This window comes from Xenopus laevis, chromosome 2S (genome assembly GCF_017654675.1).
Source record: "Xenopus laevis strain J_2021 chromosome 2S, Xenopus_laevis_v10.1, whole genome shotgun sequence".
In the NCBI taxonomy this organism is placed as follows: domain Eukaryota; kingdom Metazoa; phylum Chordata; class Amphibia; order Anura; family Pipidae; genus Xenopus; species Xenopus laevis.
The window spans coordinates 151791792-151813752 of record NC_054374.1 but is presented as its reverse complement, the minus strand read 5'-3'; the positions used below and the strand labels follow the sequence as shown (position 1 = coordinate 151813752).

Genomic DNA, 21961 nt, shown 5'->3' with positions numbered 1-21961 from the left:
TGTACAGGTATTTATCTGGGCATTGCTAAATATATAAAGGCTACAAAATACCTACCACTTATCTCTTTAGAGCCAGACAATTGTTTCTGAAGTTGCTAATGGGAAAATTAGTTCTGTTAACTTTGATAAATTTTGGTAATGACCAAGGAACAGATGCAGTGATAATGCAAACATTATGCATCTAAAGTGAACTCAAGGGCAACCAAGTGATGAAACTGTACATTTATTTTTGAGTTTAAAAGTGTGTATCTATCAGAAAAAGTGACTTCAACGGCTTTTATGCGTAAGTTAAATATTCAAATCTGTTATATGTTTGCTGTCGCTTAATCTAGTTCATGTTTTTGTGTTATGTAATATGTAATTTTAGGCAAGAACATTATAATGGCAAAATGTAGGCACAAATAGCACTGACTAATTTGACTTTAAAATAACAAACTTTCTACTTAAATTTTATATATTCACATTTGAGCTTTTATAACAAAGGTTGGATCTTCAACAGCCTAAACCACATTTCCCAAACGTTGGAGCTATCATTTTTCAAGCTTCCTATCTTCTTGACCCTAAACCACATTTCCCAAAACTTGCTATAGTCTAAATCTAGACCCTAAACCACATTTCCCAAACATTGGCACTATCTTCTCGACCCTAAACCCCATATCCCAAACTTGCTATCATCATAAATCTAAACCCTAAACCAAATTTTCCCAACATTGGGACTATATTCTCCAACCCAAACCACATTCTCATTCTAAATCTAGACCCTAAACCATATTTCCCAAACTTTGGGGCTATCTTCTAGACCCTGAACAACATTTTTCAGACTTGCCATCCTTTAAATCTAGACCCTAATCCACATTTCCCAAACACTGCTGCTAACCCCTTACAGGGGCCTTAAGCAGTCACCAGGACACCTGTTTAAGTGATAGGCATGATTAGAATGTATTTACCATTTACAATACCTTTGTAAATAAATGACTGTGGTGAATATCAGTATAAATTTATTTTGCGCTAGGCCTAAACCACATTTCCCAAACTTTGGAGCTATCTTTTTACCTTGAACCACATTTTTCAAGCTTGCTATCTTCTCGACCCTAAACCACATTTCCCAAACCTGCTATTGTCTAAATCTAGACCCTAAACCATAAACGATATCATCACTTAGGCCATATTACATAGCTGTATTAAAAAGGACAACCTGGGTTTTTTTTTCCGGCTAATAAATTCTACATTCAACAACTAGGCACTGTGCAAAAACACCTAAAGGCTCACATGTATTCTCTGCATCATATGCAATTTTACCAGAGGGCAGAGAGTTTCTTGAGATAGAGGCCCCTTGGAAATATGTTTGCCCCCAGGCCTGCTGTTCTCATAGATACACTGAATACCAAGTATATAGGATATACGGCTACACAGCAGCTTGTTTGCATGAACTATAGTAGTGTTTCTAAAGCAAACAGATCAGTTTTACCAGTGCCGGGCAACAGTACATGATATTTTCATTACTTTAAAACACTTACATTTTTTGATGTTATTGTTCCTTTAAGGTATGAAGAAAAAGAAAAGAACCATTATCTGGAAAACCCCAGGACCTGAGGATTCTGGATAAAAGGTCCCCTACTGACCTATGTGCTATCCTGGCAGCCAAAAGAAGACAGATTAACAATAGTCAACTCAATGCCCTAAATCAGTGTTTCCTATGATCGCTCAGGCATGTGCACAAAACAACGTGTGGAGCTCACAAGCAAATGTAAGCATATCGAGTTCACTATTGGCTTGAGCCCAATCCATTGCTTTGCACACATGGGGGTCCGTTTACTAAAGTGCGTTACAAATATTCGCACAATTTATAGACAGAATTTTCGCCAAATATGTTATCGCCAGTTTACTAACCTGCGGTAAATATAAATTTGCGAATTTTCTTGCGCAAGAATAATTGTTCGCCAGTTATCGCATTCGCTGAAAATAACGCTACGTACACATTAACGCTTGGTTTACTAAACAGTGAAATGTGCTATAGACAAAATTAACGCCAGAATATTCGCAAACTTTTACCGCCACCTATGCAGTGGTGTAAAAGTATTTTTTTCGCCAGAAAATTTTCAAGGGGCAGGAAATATCCCATAATACTGTTTTTTTTACCCATCATTCTTTGCTGACAGGAGAGAGAGATCTGTAGCTATTGCTGACAGGATGTTTTGGCTTCTGCTTCTATCTGTTGCAACAGCAGCAGTTTCAGCTCAGAGTCGTATTATTGGCAGCGGACATCAAAGTCCAAGGGTTCGTCAGCCTCTACACTTTTTTGGTTTCATTGTGATTGGCTACATTAAACTGTGCATTTCTATGAAGCAAAGAGATTGACTGGTATCATTTCTTGTTCCTATGATTCTATTGGCAGAAGGGTTTATAAGATGCAGACATGTTTGATTGGTGTTACTCTGGCAATGTTGTTGGATGGTATAATCATCAGTCAATAAAGTTTATGAGTTTTGAAGGTGCATTTCTGGCCATAAATGTCACAGTAAAAATTTGCCATAATAACCGCCATAAAACAAGACTATTTTATAGCATAAATATTCGCAAAAACGTAATTTTTCGCCAGAAAATTCGCTAAAATTACCGCTAACGTAAGCTGGTTCCTTAACGTAGTTACCGCAAGTGATCGCAATGACTTCTGAGCGTATCGCTGTTTAGTAAACTTAGTCGCTGCGAATATTCTGCCGTAAAAATATTCTCAGCGATAACATGCGGAAACTTAAAGTCAGATTTACCGCACTTTAGTAAACGGACCCCATGGTCACAAAAAGTCTTTTGAAAGTAAATGAGAAAGAACATTGTCCTAAACTAATTTAAAGAAAGAACATTGATGACAATGCTTTTGCACCAATTAACAAATTAAATGGGTGAGAGTAACATAACATCTACCTTCAACAATTATTGAAAAGATTAGGCTTGTACAGTGGCATTTAAGACCAGCAAAAACTCACAGCCTTGTCAAGACATTAATTATGTCATATTGACACTCACTGATAATTATGTAATTAAAAATAAACTATAATGTTGGCTATTATAGGTCTGTTTTCATTGATCATTTGCCCTCAAACACAGCAGTAAAATGTGATGTTATCCCTGATTTGTGAAAATAATGTTCCACCTCTAGTTTTTTTTATTTTAGACACATAAACAGGGAATGCAATGGATTCTTTAGGGAATTTAAAATACAGACCAATATCCTACGAGGACAAACATGATGGAATCCACTTTACTGTAAGTATAACCAACGTAAGGACAACTGAAGATAATTTAGCGCTCATTGAAAATTCCTATCCTTGGACTTATTCTTGGACTTCAAAATAGAATTTTACCTTAATGTTCTGAGTATAAAAATTGAGCTTTCCTAAACCAAAACATTTATCTGAATGTCAAAGAAACCCAAAGGAAGTCCTTACTGAATCAGACTCTATGAACTGGACGTAACACAAAACAATTTCCACTGGCCTTTTGTTGAAAGGTGCCACATAAATGCCATATGCTCAGATCAAATTAGGTTCTCCTGATCTAAACATGTAATACTGACAGTTTAATGGCGAAAGGTTGCAATTAAACAAATTCTCCTGCCCCTCCTTCCATCGTTTTTGAGTTTTTCCATTAGTTGATGTCATCTGGGAGCTGTGCAAGTTGTAAGGGTGGCAATCAATAAATGAGACGCAGTGGTGGGTGAAGCATGGCTCATGTCCAGTATCCAATTCTGCAAGGTTTCGTTTTTTCTTTAAAGGGATGCTGCCATTCCATCAATTTCCCTTTTTATGATTATACTATTTATTATAATCATAAATTATTTTTTTTACGAGGACTCTATTCTAGGTGTTTAGTAGCTCTACTGGTGGCCATCAAACTATATCTTTCCATTAAACAGCAGTGGAATCACTAGTCAGGCAACTGCCATTCCAAAAATGCATGAAGTCAGCATTTCTGACATCACGTGAAGCACAAAAGCAATGGTAGAGCCCAGGTAGTTATCATAGAGGGGCTCTTCCTTGCATTATGCTTCCTACCAGAGATGTATTCTTATCAGGTGCCGTACGTCACATGTGTGTGACGTCAGTGTAAGTAACATCACAACGTACCTTACATGCTTGTGATGTCACTCCCACAGTGATCCGTACCGAACACCCCCTACCTCCCCATCTACATGATCCAGCTTGGTGGGTGGAAAGAAGGGCTGTATTTACCATATAGGCACTGAAGGTCGGCAGCCTTAAAGGAGAATTCAACCCCTTCGGAAATAAAATCTTTCCCCCTTCCCTTTGTTGCCCCCCTCCCTCCTTCCCCCCGACCTACCCTCCCCCAGGGCAAATGCCCCTAACTTGTTACTGACCCCTCAGTGCAGTTCCTCTCCTATTGAGTTCACGGCCGCCATTTGGTGGCGCATGCACAGTAGAGGGATTTATCGGTAAGGATCTACTGTGCATGCGCCGAAAGTCACAAAGTTTCCGAAAAAATAAATTGGAAACTTTTGGGCGCACCAAATGCCAGCGAATACAGGAAGAAGAGCGCACAAGAGAACATGGCTGCCGTGAACTCAACAGGAAAGGAACTGCACGGAGGGGTCAGCAACAAGTTTGGGGGATTTCCCCAGGGGGGAGGAGGGAGGGGGGCAACACAGGGGAGGGGAGGGATTTTAGCGCCGAAGGGGTTGAATTCTCCTTTAAGGGGGCGGCCATCTGATGCCTATATGGTAAATCATTTTTCTCTAAAAAATAAGAAAAATAAAAAATTTTTTAAAAATAATTATTTATTATATGGCATCCAAGGGCCACCCCCTTAAAGCTGCTGCCTTAGGCACATGCCCTCGAGTGCCTATATGGTAAATACGGCCCTGCTTCCCAACCAAGCGGGACCGTGCAGGTGCCAAACCACTGGCCCCACCTTGTATAATAACTTTCATCTTATCTGTCACTGGCAAAACATAGGGGGGAAGAGGTTGTTTATATTGGCTCATTATCACTATATTGTCTAAGTTAGCCGAGTACAGGAAGAGAGGGGCAGGTAGAAAGTATAAAAACAATAGAGAAAAAAAACAATCGAGCAAAAACGCGCCGGCGAAAGGTCGCAAAACTGCGCAAGCGACAGTCTCTTTCACTAGTGAAGTGTCCTCTACGTCTTTTAGTAAATTGGCAATGTTCCTGCAGATGGTATTTCTGGCAAATTTTCGATAGCAACTGCCACTTCGCCCTTTAGCAAATCTGCCCCTTTGTATTTTTATTACAGTATCTATTTAATAAAAATGTAAACTAAAAAAAGAATACCCGCATTTAGCAATAAGCCATATATACTCTTCATTTTAGAAATGTAATCTACATTTTCAGTGTTAGTGTCTCTTGCCCCAGATACAGTATGTGATGGGTAATTAGCGGGATTTATATACAGCTGGTCCCCGTTACCAATCTGTCAGAAAGGTAAATAATTGCAACTTTTGTCATCAGTTGCTATATCCTCCCCCCCCCACCCCGTCATTTTATTTGTAGAATGTCTCTAATGAGTCACCAGAAATCAGGTCACATGACATCAGTCTTGTTTCAGGGAAAGGTCAGGATGTTTAATGCAAAGAAGGATTATGTTTCACGCTGCGCCACTCAGAGACTCGCATCATCGTTAATTTGAGAACGATACAATTTAAATTAAATGTCAAATTTGTAAATTTTAAGCTGTATTAAAAAAAAAAAGTGCTTTTAAATTATTAATGGATTCAAAACACCCTTTATGGCGCGTGATTAAAAAAAAATCCCTAATTAAAATGATAATGCAATTCAATTTTAGAATATGCAAAATCTATTTCAGATGTTGGCCCAAATTTGAAGTCAATATGAGATTAACTTCACGGGCTCTATTCAATTCCACTCAAAGTCACTCCAAGTAATTGGGGTGGGGGGGACCATATTGACCTTATTACTTGTTACGGTTTGGCATAAATGAAATAAGGTCCTAAAAATGGCAACCTTGGGTGAGGTCTCTGGGAAACTATATGCATATTTAGGAATAAAATGACCATTAAAGGAGCAATATCCACCTAACATGCTAAAAACACATTTTTAACCCTTCTCCTGCTGACAATGCATGTGCTACAGTATGTCATAAGGGATGGATGAATCTGTGGCTTTTCACTTCGCCGAATAATTCGCAAATTTCCCGCAAAACGGCGAATTTTTGTGCCAGTTTCGCAAATCACGGGAATTCGCCGCAAATTCGCGCCTGGCGAATAAATTAGCCCATCACTATATGTCATCATCAGGCAAAATGATATGTAAATGATATTATTCCAGGCTCAAGGTTACACTACAGGAAAAACACGTTGCCTGGCAATGCACTTTTCCCAAATTGACCTTACCTGCCGAAATGATTAATTTTAAAAATTTGTAATTTCCTTAGTTTTTGTTAATATGATAAAGTAGCAATGGAGCATTTTACTTACAACCCCCCTATAAGGTTGTTTAACTGGAGATAATAAAATTTGAATAACCCCTTTGTTGTCACTGTTTTATCTGATTTATCTCTGTTTTTTTTATCTAGAGATGATGAGATCTGTCTAAACAACCCCCCTCCATTAACCCCTTTGTTGTCACTGTTTTAGCTGATTAGTTGAGTTTGTTTAAGTAGAGGTTATGAGATCTATATATATAAACCTGCCCATACAATAACCCCCCCCCCCTTTGGTGTTAAAGTTCTGCCTTACAGAACAGTGCAGGAGTTCTTTATGCAGGAGATTAATTGGTAATGTCATTTTCTACCTTGAAAGAATCAAGAAGTTAAAAACATGGAGGTTTTCCCTCCAGAAACAACAAAAAACGTGGACAACACACATGGCATTTTGCTACTGCCATCCAATAGAAAATAGTGCTGGACACAACAACCCCTAGTCCAGAAGTAAGTTTTGCTCCCACTGGATAGTTCAGACTGCATATTCCAAAGATGTGACATCCTCACTGATCCAATAGTGACTATTCCCACGTATTCCCTCAACCTGACATACATAGTAAAGGCATACCTCCCAACTGTCCCATTTTTAGAGGGACAGTCCCTCTTTTGACAGCTCAACTCGCAGTCCCTCGTTTGTACTGGAAAGTCCTGTTTCTGTCTGCACTGAACAGCCAGAAAAAGAAACAACGTTTCTAACTTAATTGCCTTTTGACAGAGAGCCTAGAACAGCCACAGCAGAAGATAAGATACTTTTGTAACAATTTCGAGATAAGCAAATAAGTAATTGTAACAATATAAGATAACAGGTCCCTTGGGAGAAGTTAGACTCACAGCTTAAAGGGCAATTCACCTTCATTAGCAAAACTGTAATAACTGAAAAACAACACAGAAATATGTTCAAACTTTCATAACCTGCCAAATTTTGTAAAATGAACATGGTCATTAGGGGGCGTGGCCACAAAAATGGATGTGGTCAAACAAATTCTCGTGCTATGCACCCCAACTTTTTTGTCCCTCTTTTTATTACCAAAATGTTGGGAGGTATGGTATATGTAATAAACACCATTTTTAGCTGATCTGCATGGTCCAGGGGGAATAGGGGTGAGTAGGACGTTGGAATAGTAAGTTTTGCAGTCCCAGGTACACTAAGCTGGTCAATTTATCCGACAATCAATTATCTGACCATTCAGGCAGCTGACAGTCAGGCTTGTCCAGTGGGAATATCAGTCTGAAGCTGTGATTGTTATGTTAATTGTATGGCAACTGATCTGATACTACTAGTGATGGGAATTTGCGGCGAATTTATTCGGCAGGTGCGAATTTGCGGCAAATTCCCACAATTCAACGCCGGCAAATAAATTCACGAAAATTTGGTGACTTCAAAAAAAAAATCAATTTTCGTCCATTTTTTTGACGCCGGCGCATTTTCGCCGTCAAAAACGAGACGGCGCCACCCACATTCACCCATCACTAGATACTACTCACATCAGAATTCAGTTAAATTAAAGGGTTGGTTCACCTTCAGGTTAACTTTTACTATGTTATAGAATGGCAAATTCTAAGCAACTTTTCAATTGGTTGTCATTATTTATTTTATATAGGTTTTAAAAATTTTTCCTTTTTCTTCTGACTCTTCACTGACCCCCATCTAAAAAACATCAAATGCTCTGTAAGGCTACAAATGTATTTTTACTGCTACTTTTTATTACTCATCTTTATATTCATATTCCAGTCCCTTTTTCAAATCCGTGCACGGTTGCCAGGGGAATTTGGAGCCTAGCAACCAGAATGCTGAAATTGCAAACTGGAGAGCTGCTGAATACGGAGCAAAATAACTCAAGAACCACAAATGATAAAAAATGAAAACCAATTGCAAATTGTCTCAGAATATCACTCTCTACATCATACTAAAAGTTAACTCAAAGGTGAACAACCCCTTTAAGGGATATTAGAGGCACTTAACCAATCCAAGCACCTGCATCCAGAGCACACTATTAAAGGATGATGATCCACCTTGCTGAATTTTGATCTGAAAATATTCTACATGTACTATTGATCCCTGTTGTAGGATTAAACTTTTAGTATGTTATAGAATGGCCAATTCTAAGTTGGCCAGTTCAGTGGGTCTTTATTATTTATTTCTTATAGTTTTTTAATTATTTGCCTTCTGACTCTCACTGACACAATCTTAAAACAAATGCTCTGCAGGGCTATCCATTTATTGTCAATGCTACTCTTTATTGCTCTTGTTTCTATTCAGACCCTCTTCTATTCATATTCCAGTCTCTTATTTAAATCGGTGCAAGTTTACTGGGTTAATTTGGACCCTAACAACCACATTGCTAAAATTACAAACTGGAGAGCTGCTGAATTAAACGCTAAATAACTCAAAAACCACAAATAATACAAAAATGAAAACCAATTGCAATTTGTTTTAAAATATCACTCTCTACATCATGCAGGTATGGGACCTGTTATCCAGAATGCTCAGGACCTGGGGTTTTTCCGGATAACGGGTCTTTCCGTAATTTGGGTCTTCGTGCCGTAAGTCTACGAGAAATTCATTTAAACATTAAATAAACCTAATAGGCTGGTTTTGCTTCCAATAAGGATTAATTATATCTTAGTTGGGATCAAGTACAAGCTACTGTTTTATTATTACAGAGAAAAAGGAAATAATTTTTAAAAATTTGGATTATATGGATAAAATGGAGTCTAAGGGAGACAGCCATTCAGTAATTCGGAGCTTTCTGGATATTGGGTTTCCGGATAAGGGATCCTATACCTGTACTAAAAGTTAATTCAAAGGTGAACCACCCCTTCAAATTCAAAGTTCAAATCTTCCCATAATAAATGGACAATACAGACTCTTTAGCCACCTCTCCATCTATACTTGACCTCTAATATACATTAATTGCAGATGAATACTAGTGATGGGTGGAAAAATTCGGCAGATGGGAATTCACGGGGAAATTCTGCGTTACGCTGAAAGCGAATAAATTTGCGAAAGTGCAGCGAAAATTTAAATTGTAGACGCATGCATCAAAACCGTTGCGCGTCAACATTATTCGGACAACCATTGACGTTAAAGACAGCGTCAAAATTGATGTTAGCGTCAGAATTGACACAGGCCTCAAAATTCGAGTTTTGGGACAAATAGTACTGCTAGGACTGATCGTGTAACTCACTAATAACTAAACTGCATGTAAAACATCCAGTCCCTTGGTGCATTTTAGCACGTTTTACAATGTATTTATATAGAGATATTTTAATCCAAGGCCGTGCTGAATCTATTAAATACACAGTTACTTTAATTAGGCTGGAAAATTGCACACATCTGTGGATTGGGAGCCCCTGTCAGCCTAGTAGATTCAATCACATGAACGCGGGTGTCCTCTAGCCATCAGACAATTGATTTTTTGCAGGATTCTGCTCCGATTTTGCTTTAGGGACATGAGATATGTTCATTCATTTGTCAGTCAGTTTGGCTGGGCTTCGCTGGGAAGTTTTTTTTAAATTCTGTGTATGTGCCGAAAGCACAGCAAAATTTGTTAGGGTTTTACTAATGAGAGAAAGATTTTATACACCTGTCTATAGTGCATCTGATTGGACAGATAGTCACAAGCTGGTACCAATGGGCTTAAATCAAAACCCAAAGGGGCAATTTATTATGTACAGGGAAGGGGGCAAAGCAGTGGTGTAATTAGTAGGAGCCCTACCACAAAGAAATCATCAATGGAGTGTGCACAGTGATTCCGCCCCCACCAGCCCCCTCCCACTCACTGGCTTCCCCCACTCCCCGACCCCAGTAAGAGAGCAGCTGGGAAGGAGGATTCTTTATAACGTTAGAGGAAGCAGACCCCATGTTCCGCCACTCCACGACTGCAGGGGTCTACTGCCTTTATTGTTACACTAGTGGAGCAAAGAGTAAAGATATGTTTTTTTGCGCCCTATCCATAAAAGAACTGCTTCGGAAACTTTCAATGCAGCCAAGAGTACAGGTAGGAGACCGGTTATCCAGAATGCTCGCGACCTAGAACTTTCCGGATAATGGATCTTTCCATAATTTGGATCTTCATACCTTTACGTCTACTAGAAAATCATATAAACATTAAATAAACCCAATAGGCTGGTTCAGAATCCAATAAGGATTGATAATATCTTAGTTTGGGTGATGTATAAGGTACTGTTTTATTATTACAGAGAAAAAGGAAATTCTTTTTAAACATGTTATTATTTGAATAAAATTGAGTCTATGGGAGACGGCCTTTCCGTAATTTGGAGCTTTCTGGATGACAGGTTTCCGGATAATGGATGGCATACATGTACCAGTTTGTATATTTAGTGCATTTCCAGTACAGTATAGGGATTCAACAAAATGCTAAGTGCTTTATTTATTATACATTTCCCGGCACTATTATAAAGGGCTGAAGTATCCCCAATGGTGGGCCATTGAGGCCATAATACATCCTTTGCTGTGCAGTGTAAGAATATTACAGTAGAAGTCCCAGAGGAGCTGTGGTACCATATAAAAGGCACAAGGATACAGGGTTGAACATAGGCCACGGAAATCAGAGCTGACTGCTAATAGACTAATGTACTATTAAGAGAATGTTTTATTTCTGACTAGTCAATGTGACCCGCAGGTTGTGAACTTTTATTTCAAGGATGCGTAATTGCTGAGATGTTCCAATCCAAAGGTTACATCAAATATGCATATTGTGTGACATAAGCATTTTTCAAATACCTATTATAGATCTAAGGATGGCTAGCATAGGACGGCAAATTTCTGGGGACGACATGATGGCAACTTCTGAACTGGGGTCTGGGAGGGAGATTTTGGCAGTTGTTTCAATCTTCCTCCGACCCAGTCCCCAGCAATCAAGGAAACTGCAGTAGCGAAGGTGAGAGAGTTGCACATGGGGGGAGGCGTTGCAGATTAAGATTTTGTGAGACCTTAACCCACACCTGACACTTACCTAAATCATTTTGCTATTTTCAATACCTCTATGTGGAACTCTGCTTCCAAGACAGGGAATCTTTGGGAGCAGTGTAGGCGTTTACTTGTCTGTCTGTCCCATGCCAAAACCAATTGTTGCCCAAATTTCAACCGAAACCTGCCCAACCAGTGGTCAACCTGAAGGTCTATTAGCAAATCTAGCAGCTGGTCAATGCCATAACATGGGTTAGACTGAGCCAAATATTGCCTATGCCATTCAGCCTTTAAACCAGAGAATTAGTTTCAGGTGTATATTAATTGGCTTGGGCTTAAAGGACTAGTAACAGCAAAAAGAAATTAAAAAAGAAAAGGCGATCTGTGATCCACCATGCGGCACTCCATTTCTCCTCCCTGCCTTCCTTATTGGAGATAGCCAGGGAGGAGAAATCGAGCGCTGCACAATGGATCGTTACCCTGTCGCCATTTCTGAAGAGGAGCGCAAGCGGAGTTTCGGTCATTTATTTCTTAATAAAGACTTAGCAATTTTAAAGTTTAAGGTGTTGGCGTCTTTTTTTCTTTGCATACTAATGATTTTTTTTTAAAAAAATTTTTGCTGTTGCTGGTCCTTTAAGGGTAGAACTGTATGGGTATTTTGACATCCGATACCTTCCGATGCGACCCCAGGAAGTGCAGGCGTCACGTTGGATGCGCCAAATCTAAGGTAAGTAATAGGAATGTCGGATGTTGTCGCAGCGAGGATCCGACACAACACGACCGTCAGATGAAGATGCACCATGCAACGTTCACATCCGACAGTCGTGTCATGTCGGATATACGCTGCGGCAACGTCTTACATTCCTATTACTTACCTTAGATTCAGCGCATCCGACGTGATGCTAGTGCAAAGCCCGTGTAGTTCTACCCTAAAAGCTCCTGCTTTCTCACTAGCGCTCCTGAGTTAAATGTAAGTGCACTATGTTCTTACTACTAGTAACACTGTTTGCTGGGGTACTTGATTTTAAATGCACTACATACTTGTAGTAGGACTCAAGTACAATGAGGGGCCTTGACGTGGCACATGAGCTTACATATTTTGGCCAAAGTGTGGTACTAAAACCTAATTTTTTGTAATAATTATTTTTAAAGGTAAACCGTGCGCTGGCAATTTTTCTCTTTCTCTTCATGTACAAATATTGGCTTTTTATCACTTATAGCAAATGGTCAACTCCAGAATGTGGGTTAGACCGATCGCTGGCGTTTTCTTTCTGTGCTCCTTGTGCCAAACCTGTGCTGCCCCCTGCTCTCTCCTCAGATCTCTCCTCCAATGCAGGCAGTAATATATTCATGGAACAGGCGTATGGTCTTTGACTTCCATTAAGGAGCACAAAGACCTCGCTACTAACCTGCAGAGCAAGAGTGCCAAGTACAAAGATAAAGAACGAATTTATTCGGCAGGCACAAATTCATCTGCCAAAATTAATAGACGCCGGTGAAAATTAATTGACGCCCATTGACTTTAATGTGTGTCGGAATTGTGTCTGGCACCAGAATTGTCGGCATAAAAATTTGTGTTTCGCGAATTTACTGGGAAATTGGCGAATTTTTTCGGCGAAGCGAAACAGGGGTATCTAGCCCATCACTACATGGGGGGCATACGGTGTATGCGTGTGCCTCAAACCAATAGACACATCATGTCGGAAAGCAAAAATAAATAAGATCTGTTAATTGGATCTACCCGAAAAAAAGCAAAATCTGCCCATGTTCTGCATAATAGGAGCCCAGAAGGAGCAGGCTGCATTAACTAAATCACATTGTGACATCAATCCTTATAGCATTCCATCACTGTCCTGCCAACAGCAGCCTCTGACCCAGCCTCGCCAGAGAGGCTCCTCAGTAATCCCCGAACCCCTCTCTCTCTCTCTCTCTCTCTCTCTCTCTCTCTCTCTCTCTCTCTCTCTCTCTCTCTCTCTCCCTCTCTCTCTCTCTCCCTCTCTCCATGCTCTGACAAATAAGATGCCATCTGTTCTGAATCCTATTGACAAAGCATTGTCCAGTACTTAATTTGTTATTGATGTTACCGCTAAACGCAGCCAATCAATGGCTTTCATAAGGAACCGGGGCTCATGGGACATTTCATATTTGTTCCAATAAACAAGCGTGGACCAGAAGGCCTTGCAAAATGACGCTTTTTTCCTTTAATTATGTGTGTGCAGTTACAATGCATGTGGCTAGCAACCAGATAGTAGCTGAAATACTGAAATTTAAAGCCATAAATGCTAAGAAATGAAGACCAGTTGCAAATTGTATCACTCTCTACATCATACTAAAAGTTTATTCAAAGGTGAACAACCCCTTCAAATGCTAATATAGGTCTGAAATTGCAGCAGTGCAATTATTCATAGCAACCAATCAGCAGTTAATTTTGACGAGACTATTCCAGATTCAAAAACAAAGGTCTGCAGTCCCCTGCAGCTTAGCACCTATCCTAGAACACAGTATTCCTGGTGCAATTTACTGACTCATGCTGTGATCCCCCCCAAAAAGACATGAGTCATTAAGCTGTACCAGGATCTTAAGAGTCCGTCTACAGCTTCTCAGGTTCATCACCCGAGCATCACACGTCAGTAACTGGAATGGTCATTTGTCAGATACTATGAGTCAGTTGGCTGCACCAAAAGATTCATTTGTGAACATAAATTCATAAAAAAAATAGATTTTTCTAAACACTTTCATAGCTAAATCATCAGTTTGATGGTAGCTAATTACATTGAAGGGACTGAACTCTCTAATGACCGCACACTAAAGCCCTGAAGGACACTGCTTGGTCTGTATAATGGAAGGGGATGTGTAGGATAATGTAGGGAAATACGAATGCAAATTCAGCCTCTCTTACATGAAAGAAATGGTGAAATTGATTGCGGATTAAACTAGGGGGGATGGGGTGAACAAATCCCTTAGTCAAAAACATGAGGATTTCTTCCCCCCCATCCTCCCTCCATGTTTAAGGAAGACATCCAGTCATGTATTTCTGGGATATGAAGCCCTGGTCATACTTATTATTATTAAGAAGAAGCAGTGAAGTGTTCTGGTTCCGGTTGGAGTCCTTTGTGAAAGCAGCTATAGCTGATTCTAACTTGATCTGGCACCCCGTAGAAGGGGCAGGGAACCTCTCGCTGAGGATGTATGAATTATGTGATGATAACGGACATTTATAACCCAGAATATAAGAGCTCTTCAGCCTTAAGTGACATCAGCAGATCAGGCATCAGCGTCAACCTACTTATAAAGACAGCCTTCCACATCACTGCCTCCCTAATTCCTCTAATCCTGAGGAACCGCTGCACAACTCCATTGCCGAGAGCGGCACATCTTTCATGTCTTCTCTTCCCCTGTAACTTCATGTAACCTACAAGCACCGCAGGCTCAGCCACCCTTTACTCCATCGTTCTTGGACTACAAATCCCAGAGTACATTACAATGTTATCGAGGGTTAAAGCATGCTGGGAAACATTTTCCCCCAGCTCTCCAGGGCAAGCAGCTGCAGCTTCATTAATATGCAGAATAATCCTCCAATCAGAATCTGTATAAATTAGTCTCTGTGTATTTTATTGCTGGAAGCATTAACCACACTACATGCCATTATTTCCTCCCTTCGGATGTCTGAATGCTATGTAATATCATGACGCAATAGTCGCCATATGTAAGATAATAGAAGGACGAGTAACACTGCAAGTAAGCAGCATTCTCATTGGTCAATTATGTTGCTAATTTTTGGGTCATCTCTAGATTTTCTATTAAATAAGTATTAAAGTATTAAGTATTACATTAAGTATTTATTGATTTTTTTTTTACCTCCACTGTTTTTCACTTTATCACTGTTATTTTCCTGGATTTGGCACCTCCTAGGTCTTTGCATGAATCTAGAGGGAGATGAGTGTCAGTTAAGCTTCTTCTCCCTCTGACACCCAGCCCTGCTAAGGGCAAATTTGACTTGGGACCTCTCTAGAGGACATTTTTGGTTTCTCTCTTGAAAGCTTACAGGTTGGAGGGAGTTGGATAAAGGGTCCTCCTAGATTTGCAGCCAAAGGGAGTCAGAAGATATTTGCCTCCTGCAAGTCTTTTAGCCTAAAAGGTCTGGGACAATGGGGCCCAACCCCAGAATCTTGTGTGAGTCCAGTTGGGCAGACCCATGCCAAACCCAGACCCACTGAGAGTTAGACCCAGACCCGCTGGCCCACAATTGAGTGACAAGTCCTTGCTGCCAGAACCTGTCTCCACCTTCAGCCTGACCTGGTACCTGCACTAACTGGAAGTGACGACACTCAGGAGGTGGATCAACCAGGTCAGGGGGGAAAACTATATTTTTAACTTGAGGAGGTGGGGGGCACGCGAACCTGCAATCGGCCCGGGTACCCAGGCACAGTACCCCCAGACCACCCGCATGGTCAATACAGCATTTTTCTGCCCAAAACCCAACCACTTTGTGGATATTCCGCAGGTCCCTGACCGGATCACTAAGGAGTTCTTTGATTTTTAAGGCAAAGTCTATTTTTGCACTCATATGCACTTAGTGAGTTTGTACTTTTTGCACTGGGTGATGAAGCACAGCTCAAAGCTTCAATATAAACATTTTTTTTTAAAGAACTGAGGGTGCAGTATCATGTAGAGCATAGATTCAGTTAGATGAGGAAAGCATAAGGCACAGGAAGACAGGGTTCAGAGTGCAAAAGTGAGTGCAAACCAGCTTTCTTTTGCATTTTTCACCCTGCCTTCCTGTTCTGTATCAAAGCACAGAGACCTGCGTCCAGCCCCAAGAATACGGTGCCATCATGATGGGCAGGAGGTACATAGATGTTCCACCCCCTACCAGTCCACATACTTGAGCATCATCAGGCACACAAGTAAAGGCGTGCCAGAGGGCAATGTTGCTCTATCATTACTGACTGCCCTATGGCTGTGTGAAAAATAGTTGCAGGTATGGGATCTGTTATACGGAAACCCGTTATCCAGAAAGTTCCGAATTACAGAATGGCCATCTCCCATAGACTCCATTATGATAAATTAATCCAGATTTCTAAAACTGATTTCCCTTTTCTCTGTAATAATAAAACAGTAGCTACATGGGCATCTGCCCAGCATCTAGGGAGATCAGAAAGTGTAGGGTTTTAAAGCCATAGGGGCACATTAACCCAATGGGTCCTTACACATGGTTTACCTTTTCTCTGTAATAATAAAACAGTAGCTTGTACTTGATCGCAACTAAGATATAATTAATCCGTATTGGAAGCAAAACCAGCCTATTGGGTCTATTTAACATGATTATCTAGTAGACTTAAGGTATGAAGATCCAAATTATGGAAAGATACCTTATCTGGAAAACCCCCAGGTCCCAAGCATTCTGGATAACAGGTCCCGTACATGTATAGTATAAGCACTATTTAAGATAAATTTTAGGGGAACATCCATTCTTGCTGTCCTACAGAATTCCCAGCATCTCACCCGCTGCCCAGCGATGGAAGTTCTAGTCTGCCAACAGATGAAGGTCGGACATCCCTCATGTACTAATAAGGGTATTCATTCATGCTCATTCCAATAACGACGTTTTCCAGTAAGGGGCTGGTGACAACAGACACTATATCAGCAGCCGCTAATTGCTTGTAAATGTATAATTCTTATTTAATATTCATTTTTATAAGGTCTTCACAAAGGACACATCTCCGGCTTCTCTAGAGGGAAGGAATGAGCATAAATCGTAATGCCACATGAGCTCCCTTTCCGGCCAACCCCCCACCCAAACGTTTCCTTTTTTTTTTTTTGCCGCTTTCTGCTTTGCATTACCGAGGAAATGTCATATTTGATTAGTCAGCACAGTGCAAGCAAGTGGATTGTGTGAGGTCAGAAGCTAACAAGTATTTATCCCCTGGCTTTCTATCCCAGGCAAAGGAAAAAGGAATCGTTATCCCCACCCATTGTAGCACATCCCAGTTGCCTTTTACATTCGGCCCCCCGAGTTCTGCTGACGGGGGGGGGTTTAATACTTACAGGCATTGGTGACAGCGAAGCTGTTGGACGTTTCTATGTTATCCACATGAGGAACTAAATTAAAAAGTGCTTCCGATTCATTGGGGCTGGTGTTATGGAGAAAAATTGCCAACCGGAAAGCGGTATATTCCTGATCTGTGTTTCGAATGAAAAGTCCACCTATAAAATTAAAAAAAAAAGTGTAAAATTGGGTTTGCCAGGTGCAAGGAATATAGGCCCATTAATTAAAGTGACACGCCACCCGTCCCAGTGGTATTACAATCCATGACATATTGCACAGTATTAACCATACACTGTATTTACAGCAAAATACACAATACCAAAGCTGATGCCGGCTGGCTAAATTCATCCGTAGGTGCTTGATATTAGTATCCCACTGAATGGCTGATATAATCACTGGCACCTTTGGATCCCTTTAGTTTTCTATGAATGTTAAGTATGTCCCAGTGCACCCATGGGTGATTGAGAGTCCCGCATGGAGCGGGTGCTTTAGCTGGGCGAGGGATTATTAGAGGGAATGAAATTAACTTTCACTCTGGGTCTCAACTGCAACATGGTATTATTATTACACAAGGACACCGGAGTCGCCGGATCACTGAATCTCATTAGCAGTCGCCTTATCGACTATGAATGATGCAATGGGGGAGTCTGTGTCTGTTGAGATTCAATAAAGGTCCCCCCCCCAAGTAGAAGAAATAAAATCACTGGGATGGCAGCCTAACATTTAAATGTTTATTATAGGGGGGGGGGATGTCTAAGCAGTGGCTGTTTGGGAACGAGCTGGAGAGGGGCAGAAATTGGTTAACTGTTGGTTGGACCATGCACCATTAACCATTGCTGTTCCTTTGCAAAAGAGCTGAATTCCTGTCCAGCTGTCAATTTAGTGAGAACATTTAAGCCTGAATCAAATTATTACAATGATTAAGAAAGGGATTTAGAGCATCCCTGCTGCCTGCACACATCTCTCTCTCTCTCTCTCTCTGTGTCTCTATCTCTGGGATGGAGCAGAAACACAGATCCGCACAGGACTCCCTCCAACTCCACTGCAGCATCCACTGCCCCCATCTCCCAGCCTGAAAGCAGATCACCCACTGCAGAGACAGATGGGCCCTCCTGGTAATCATTAACCCCCAGGATGGTGGGAATTGCCCTCAATTAATTAAATGCCGCTGGCACCGAACCATGCGGCAGCTGCAGAACCTCTTGTATTGGGGTTGGTTGTTGTGCTTTTTCAGCCCAAGTTCTTGAAGTCACTGTTAAAAATAAAAAATCTACAAATGAGAGGTGGCGTCAGCTGGACGCTGCTGCTGCAGAACCTCTTTTCGCAAAAAAACAGGACTGGTCTGCTGTGTAAGTTTCCCAAGAGGTTCTGAAGCAGCTGCAGCAGGGGATTAAAATCTTTTAAGTGTCTGGTGCAGTTGGTGCAATTGCCCAAGTTCCTGGATGAGTAAATAATAATAATAAAAAGAATAACTGTCCCAGCAGCCAGTACAGAAGCAGCAGCAGCATCAGGAGAAGAAGAGGGTGAGAAGCTTATAGTGTCCATCTCTGCTGCAATAGGGGGCATTTTATAACTTCAAGTGCCAGTAAGCAATACACCAGGGGTGGCTAAATTTAAAGACACCCCCAGAATAACCCCTGACACCCCCTATGTCCAGCTTACCTATTTGCACGCTGCCAGGAAAGGCTCCCATCACAAGCCCCCAAAATCCAGAGAAGAACAGGAGCATCTGCTGGTAAATCATCCGCATCTTCTTCTTTTTTTTTTTCCTCTTTCTTTCCGTCTAGACGCCGCTGAGACGCATGGAGAGCGACAAGGCTAAAGAAAAGCGTTGCAGGGCAGTGAGGCAGTCGCAGTGGCTCTAGTAGCAGCGACAGAAGCGATCAGTCCTGGGCATGTTGATTCCCGCAGCCCCCGGGAGAGCTGATGATGTCCGGCTGCCAGTGTTCCACATGCAAAGATGGTGGAGTCGCAGTTGGAGGGAGCGTCTAGTGGCTGCGCCGGGAGATGAGGATGAGACATGCGCTACTATCTCCCTCTCCCCTTGTCCTTCCCCTGCTCGCCGGCTCTCAGCCCCTCTGCCTGGGGAGGGGGAATGGAAAGGACCTGCTTGTTGCTAAAGGCTCCGGGCAGATCGCACAGCACTGGTGTTGGACAGCGACACGCGTCTGCTTCTCTGAGCGTTCAGCGGCAAAGAAACAGCCACTGCAGCAAAAAACCTCTCCCTGCTGCGACTGCTGCAACTGCTGCGCGGGAGGGGGGGTCAGCCAAGGTCAAGGGGATCAACCTCCCCCCATGGGGAGGCAGCATGGGATGAAGTGGAGGAAGAGCTGACACTTTTGGGGGTGCAGTGATACAAGGAAGCAAGGACAGACACCTACAGTACTGCTCAGTGGAGACCAACCTAATGGTGCTGGGTGCCACATGTGATGAGAATGATGGGCAGTTGCACAGGGGGCAGGTGAGATAGGACAATGCAATTCAGTTTATTTGGGGTGTATCTAGATGTCCCTTAATAAAAGGTGCTATAGGGGATGGATGGTCCCTCTAAAAGGATCAGGGTGGCTTCTTCAACCCTTTGGGACAGATTAACCGACAAAAAATCGCTAGCAACCGATTCGCACCCATCGCTACCCTTCGCCAGGCGAGAATTCGCTCAGATAACACTAAGGGGCAAATTCACTAAAGGACGAAGCGCCTAACCCTAGCGTTAATTTGCTAGTGTAGCGCATTTTCGTTAATTCGCCGATTCACTTACGGACACTGGCGTAAATTCGCTAGTGTTACGCCTGGCGAATTTGCGCAGTGGACATAACTACGCAAATTCACTAACGTGCGCATTTTTCTGAACGCTACCTTTTACACTAGACTTCCTTCGACACCTCAGACCAGGCGAAGTGCAATAGATTAGATAGGGATTGCTTCAAAAAAAGTTGAATTTTTTTTTCCCAAAAAACGCTGGCGTTTTTTCTTTTTGTATGTGTGATAGGCTGAAAAAGATCAAAAAATTTTTTTTGGGGCTACTCTCCTTCCCCCCTACATTTCCTAACTCATGGCACCTTAACTATACAGTGGGCACATGTGTAGGGCAAAATAAACATTTTATTTGATGTTTTGAAGGTTTCCCAGGCTTGTGTAGTTCTGCTACATATATCTCCATTGTAACTTCAATTTGGCGCCGTATGCAAATTAAGCATCGGTAGCGTAACTTCGCTTTGCCTGGCGAATTAACACTAGTGCAACTTCGCAACCTTTCGTTTCCCCTGAGCGCAACTTCGGATTTTAGTGAATTTGCTTAGCGCTGGCGAAAATTCGCCTGGCGAAGTGCGGCGAAGCGGACACTTGCGCAACTAAGAATCTTAATGAATTTGCCCCTAACTGCGGAGTGGGCGACGGATGCTGGCAACTTTTCGATAACGTTACTTCGGCAATGCGAGCAATTGTTAGCGAAGATGCACTAGCGTTCATTTCTGTAAATTCGCTAGAGGGCTTGCGCTCAGGTTGACTTGCACACGGCGGGAAATTTAAAATTGTATAGACGTCTTTATGTTTTAGGTTGCAGCCAAAACATTACATTTCCACTGTTAATTACACATGTCCAGGGAACCTTAATAAAGATAATAAAGTTGTTATATTGCCCTACACATGAGCCCACTGTATAGTTAATGTTCCATATGTTAGGAGATGTAGGGGGGAAACCGGTTACCCAAAAAATAAGTTTAAGGACTTTTGAAGCCTATCACTCTGAAAAAAGGAAAAGACGCCAGCGTTTTTTGAATTTTGAAGCTTTTTCCACTGCAGAATATGATGTAAGTAACAGAAGAATGAGGAATGAGATATATTTGTTACCACTGCGCTAATTCACTATAAAGCGAAGTTGTGTCCCGGCTGCCGAACACTGGCAACTTTTCACTAGCGTTAATTCTGCTGGGCGAGCATTTCATAGCGAATTTTCACTAGCGTTCATTTCTCTCCAGCGAAACTTCGCTAGCACTCTTGCGCTTAGGTTAATTTGCATAGGGCAGGTACATAAAAGTCGTATGGACGTCTTTAATAGTAATGTTGGTGCAAATGCTTGAAGTGGCCACTTTTTCAAACACGTCCAATGAGCCATAATAAAGACAAAAGAGATCCTCTAATGCCCTAGACATGAGCCCATCCTTATATAAATGTTGCATGTCCCTTTAAATTAGTTCAACATTTTGTTCACACATAAGTCTTTAATAGTTTGGACTTGTCAAGGCAATCCTGCTTTAAAAAAGAAAGTCGCCAGCGTTTCTGACAACTTTAATGCATTTCAGGCAGACAGGATATGATGTCACTGACAAAAGATTGAGGAGGAATTAACTTCATTTTATCAGTTCGCCTGGTCTGAGGTGACGAAGAAAACTCTGGCGGAAGTGAATTTGCGTAGTAACGACCGTTTGTCAGATGGAAAAGAAATGGTGCGTTCAGCGGAACTGAGCCAATGAGGCGAGTTGAGAAACTCATCCCAGGCAGCAGCA

At 41.5% G+C, this 21961-nt stretch overlaps 1 protein-coding gene across 8 annotated transcripts in view; it reads right to left on the bottom strand.

Annotated features, from left to right (window-relative positions):
- Window positions 1–19822, bottom strand: part of LOC108709985 (glutamate receptor 4) — a 187413-nt gene extending 167591 nt beyond the window's left edge. For 6 of the 8 annotated variants that reach the window (XM_041584557.1, XM_041584558.1, XM_041584562.1 and 3 more), the window contains exons 1-2: window positions 19119–19822; window positions 17456–17614 (exon numbers count right to left, since the gene is read on the bottom strand). In XM_041584557.1, coding sequence (XP_041440491.1) covers window positions 17456–17614; window positions 19119–19206 — 247 coding nt within the window. In that variant the 5' untranslated portion in view covers window positions 19207–19822. The remainder of the gene's footprint in view (window positions 1–17455; window positions 17615–19118) is intronic. The other 2 variants (XM_041584563.1, XM_041584564.1) reach the window with 2 other exon arrangements.
- Between the last annotated feature and the right edge of the window lie 2139 nt (window positions 19823–21961).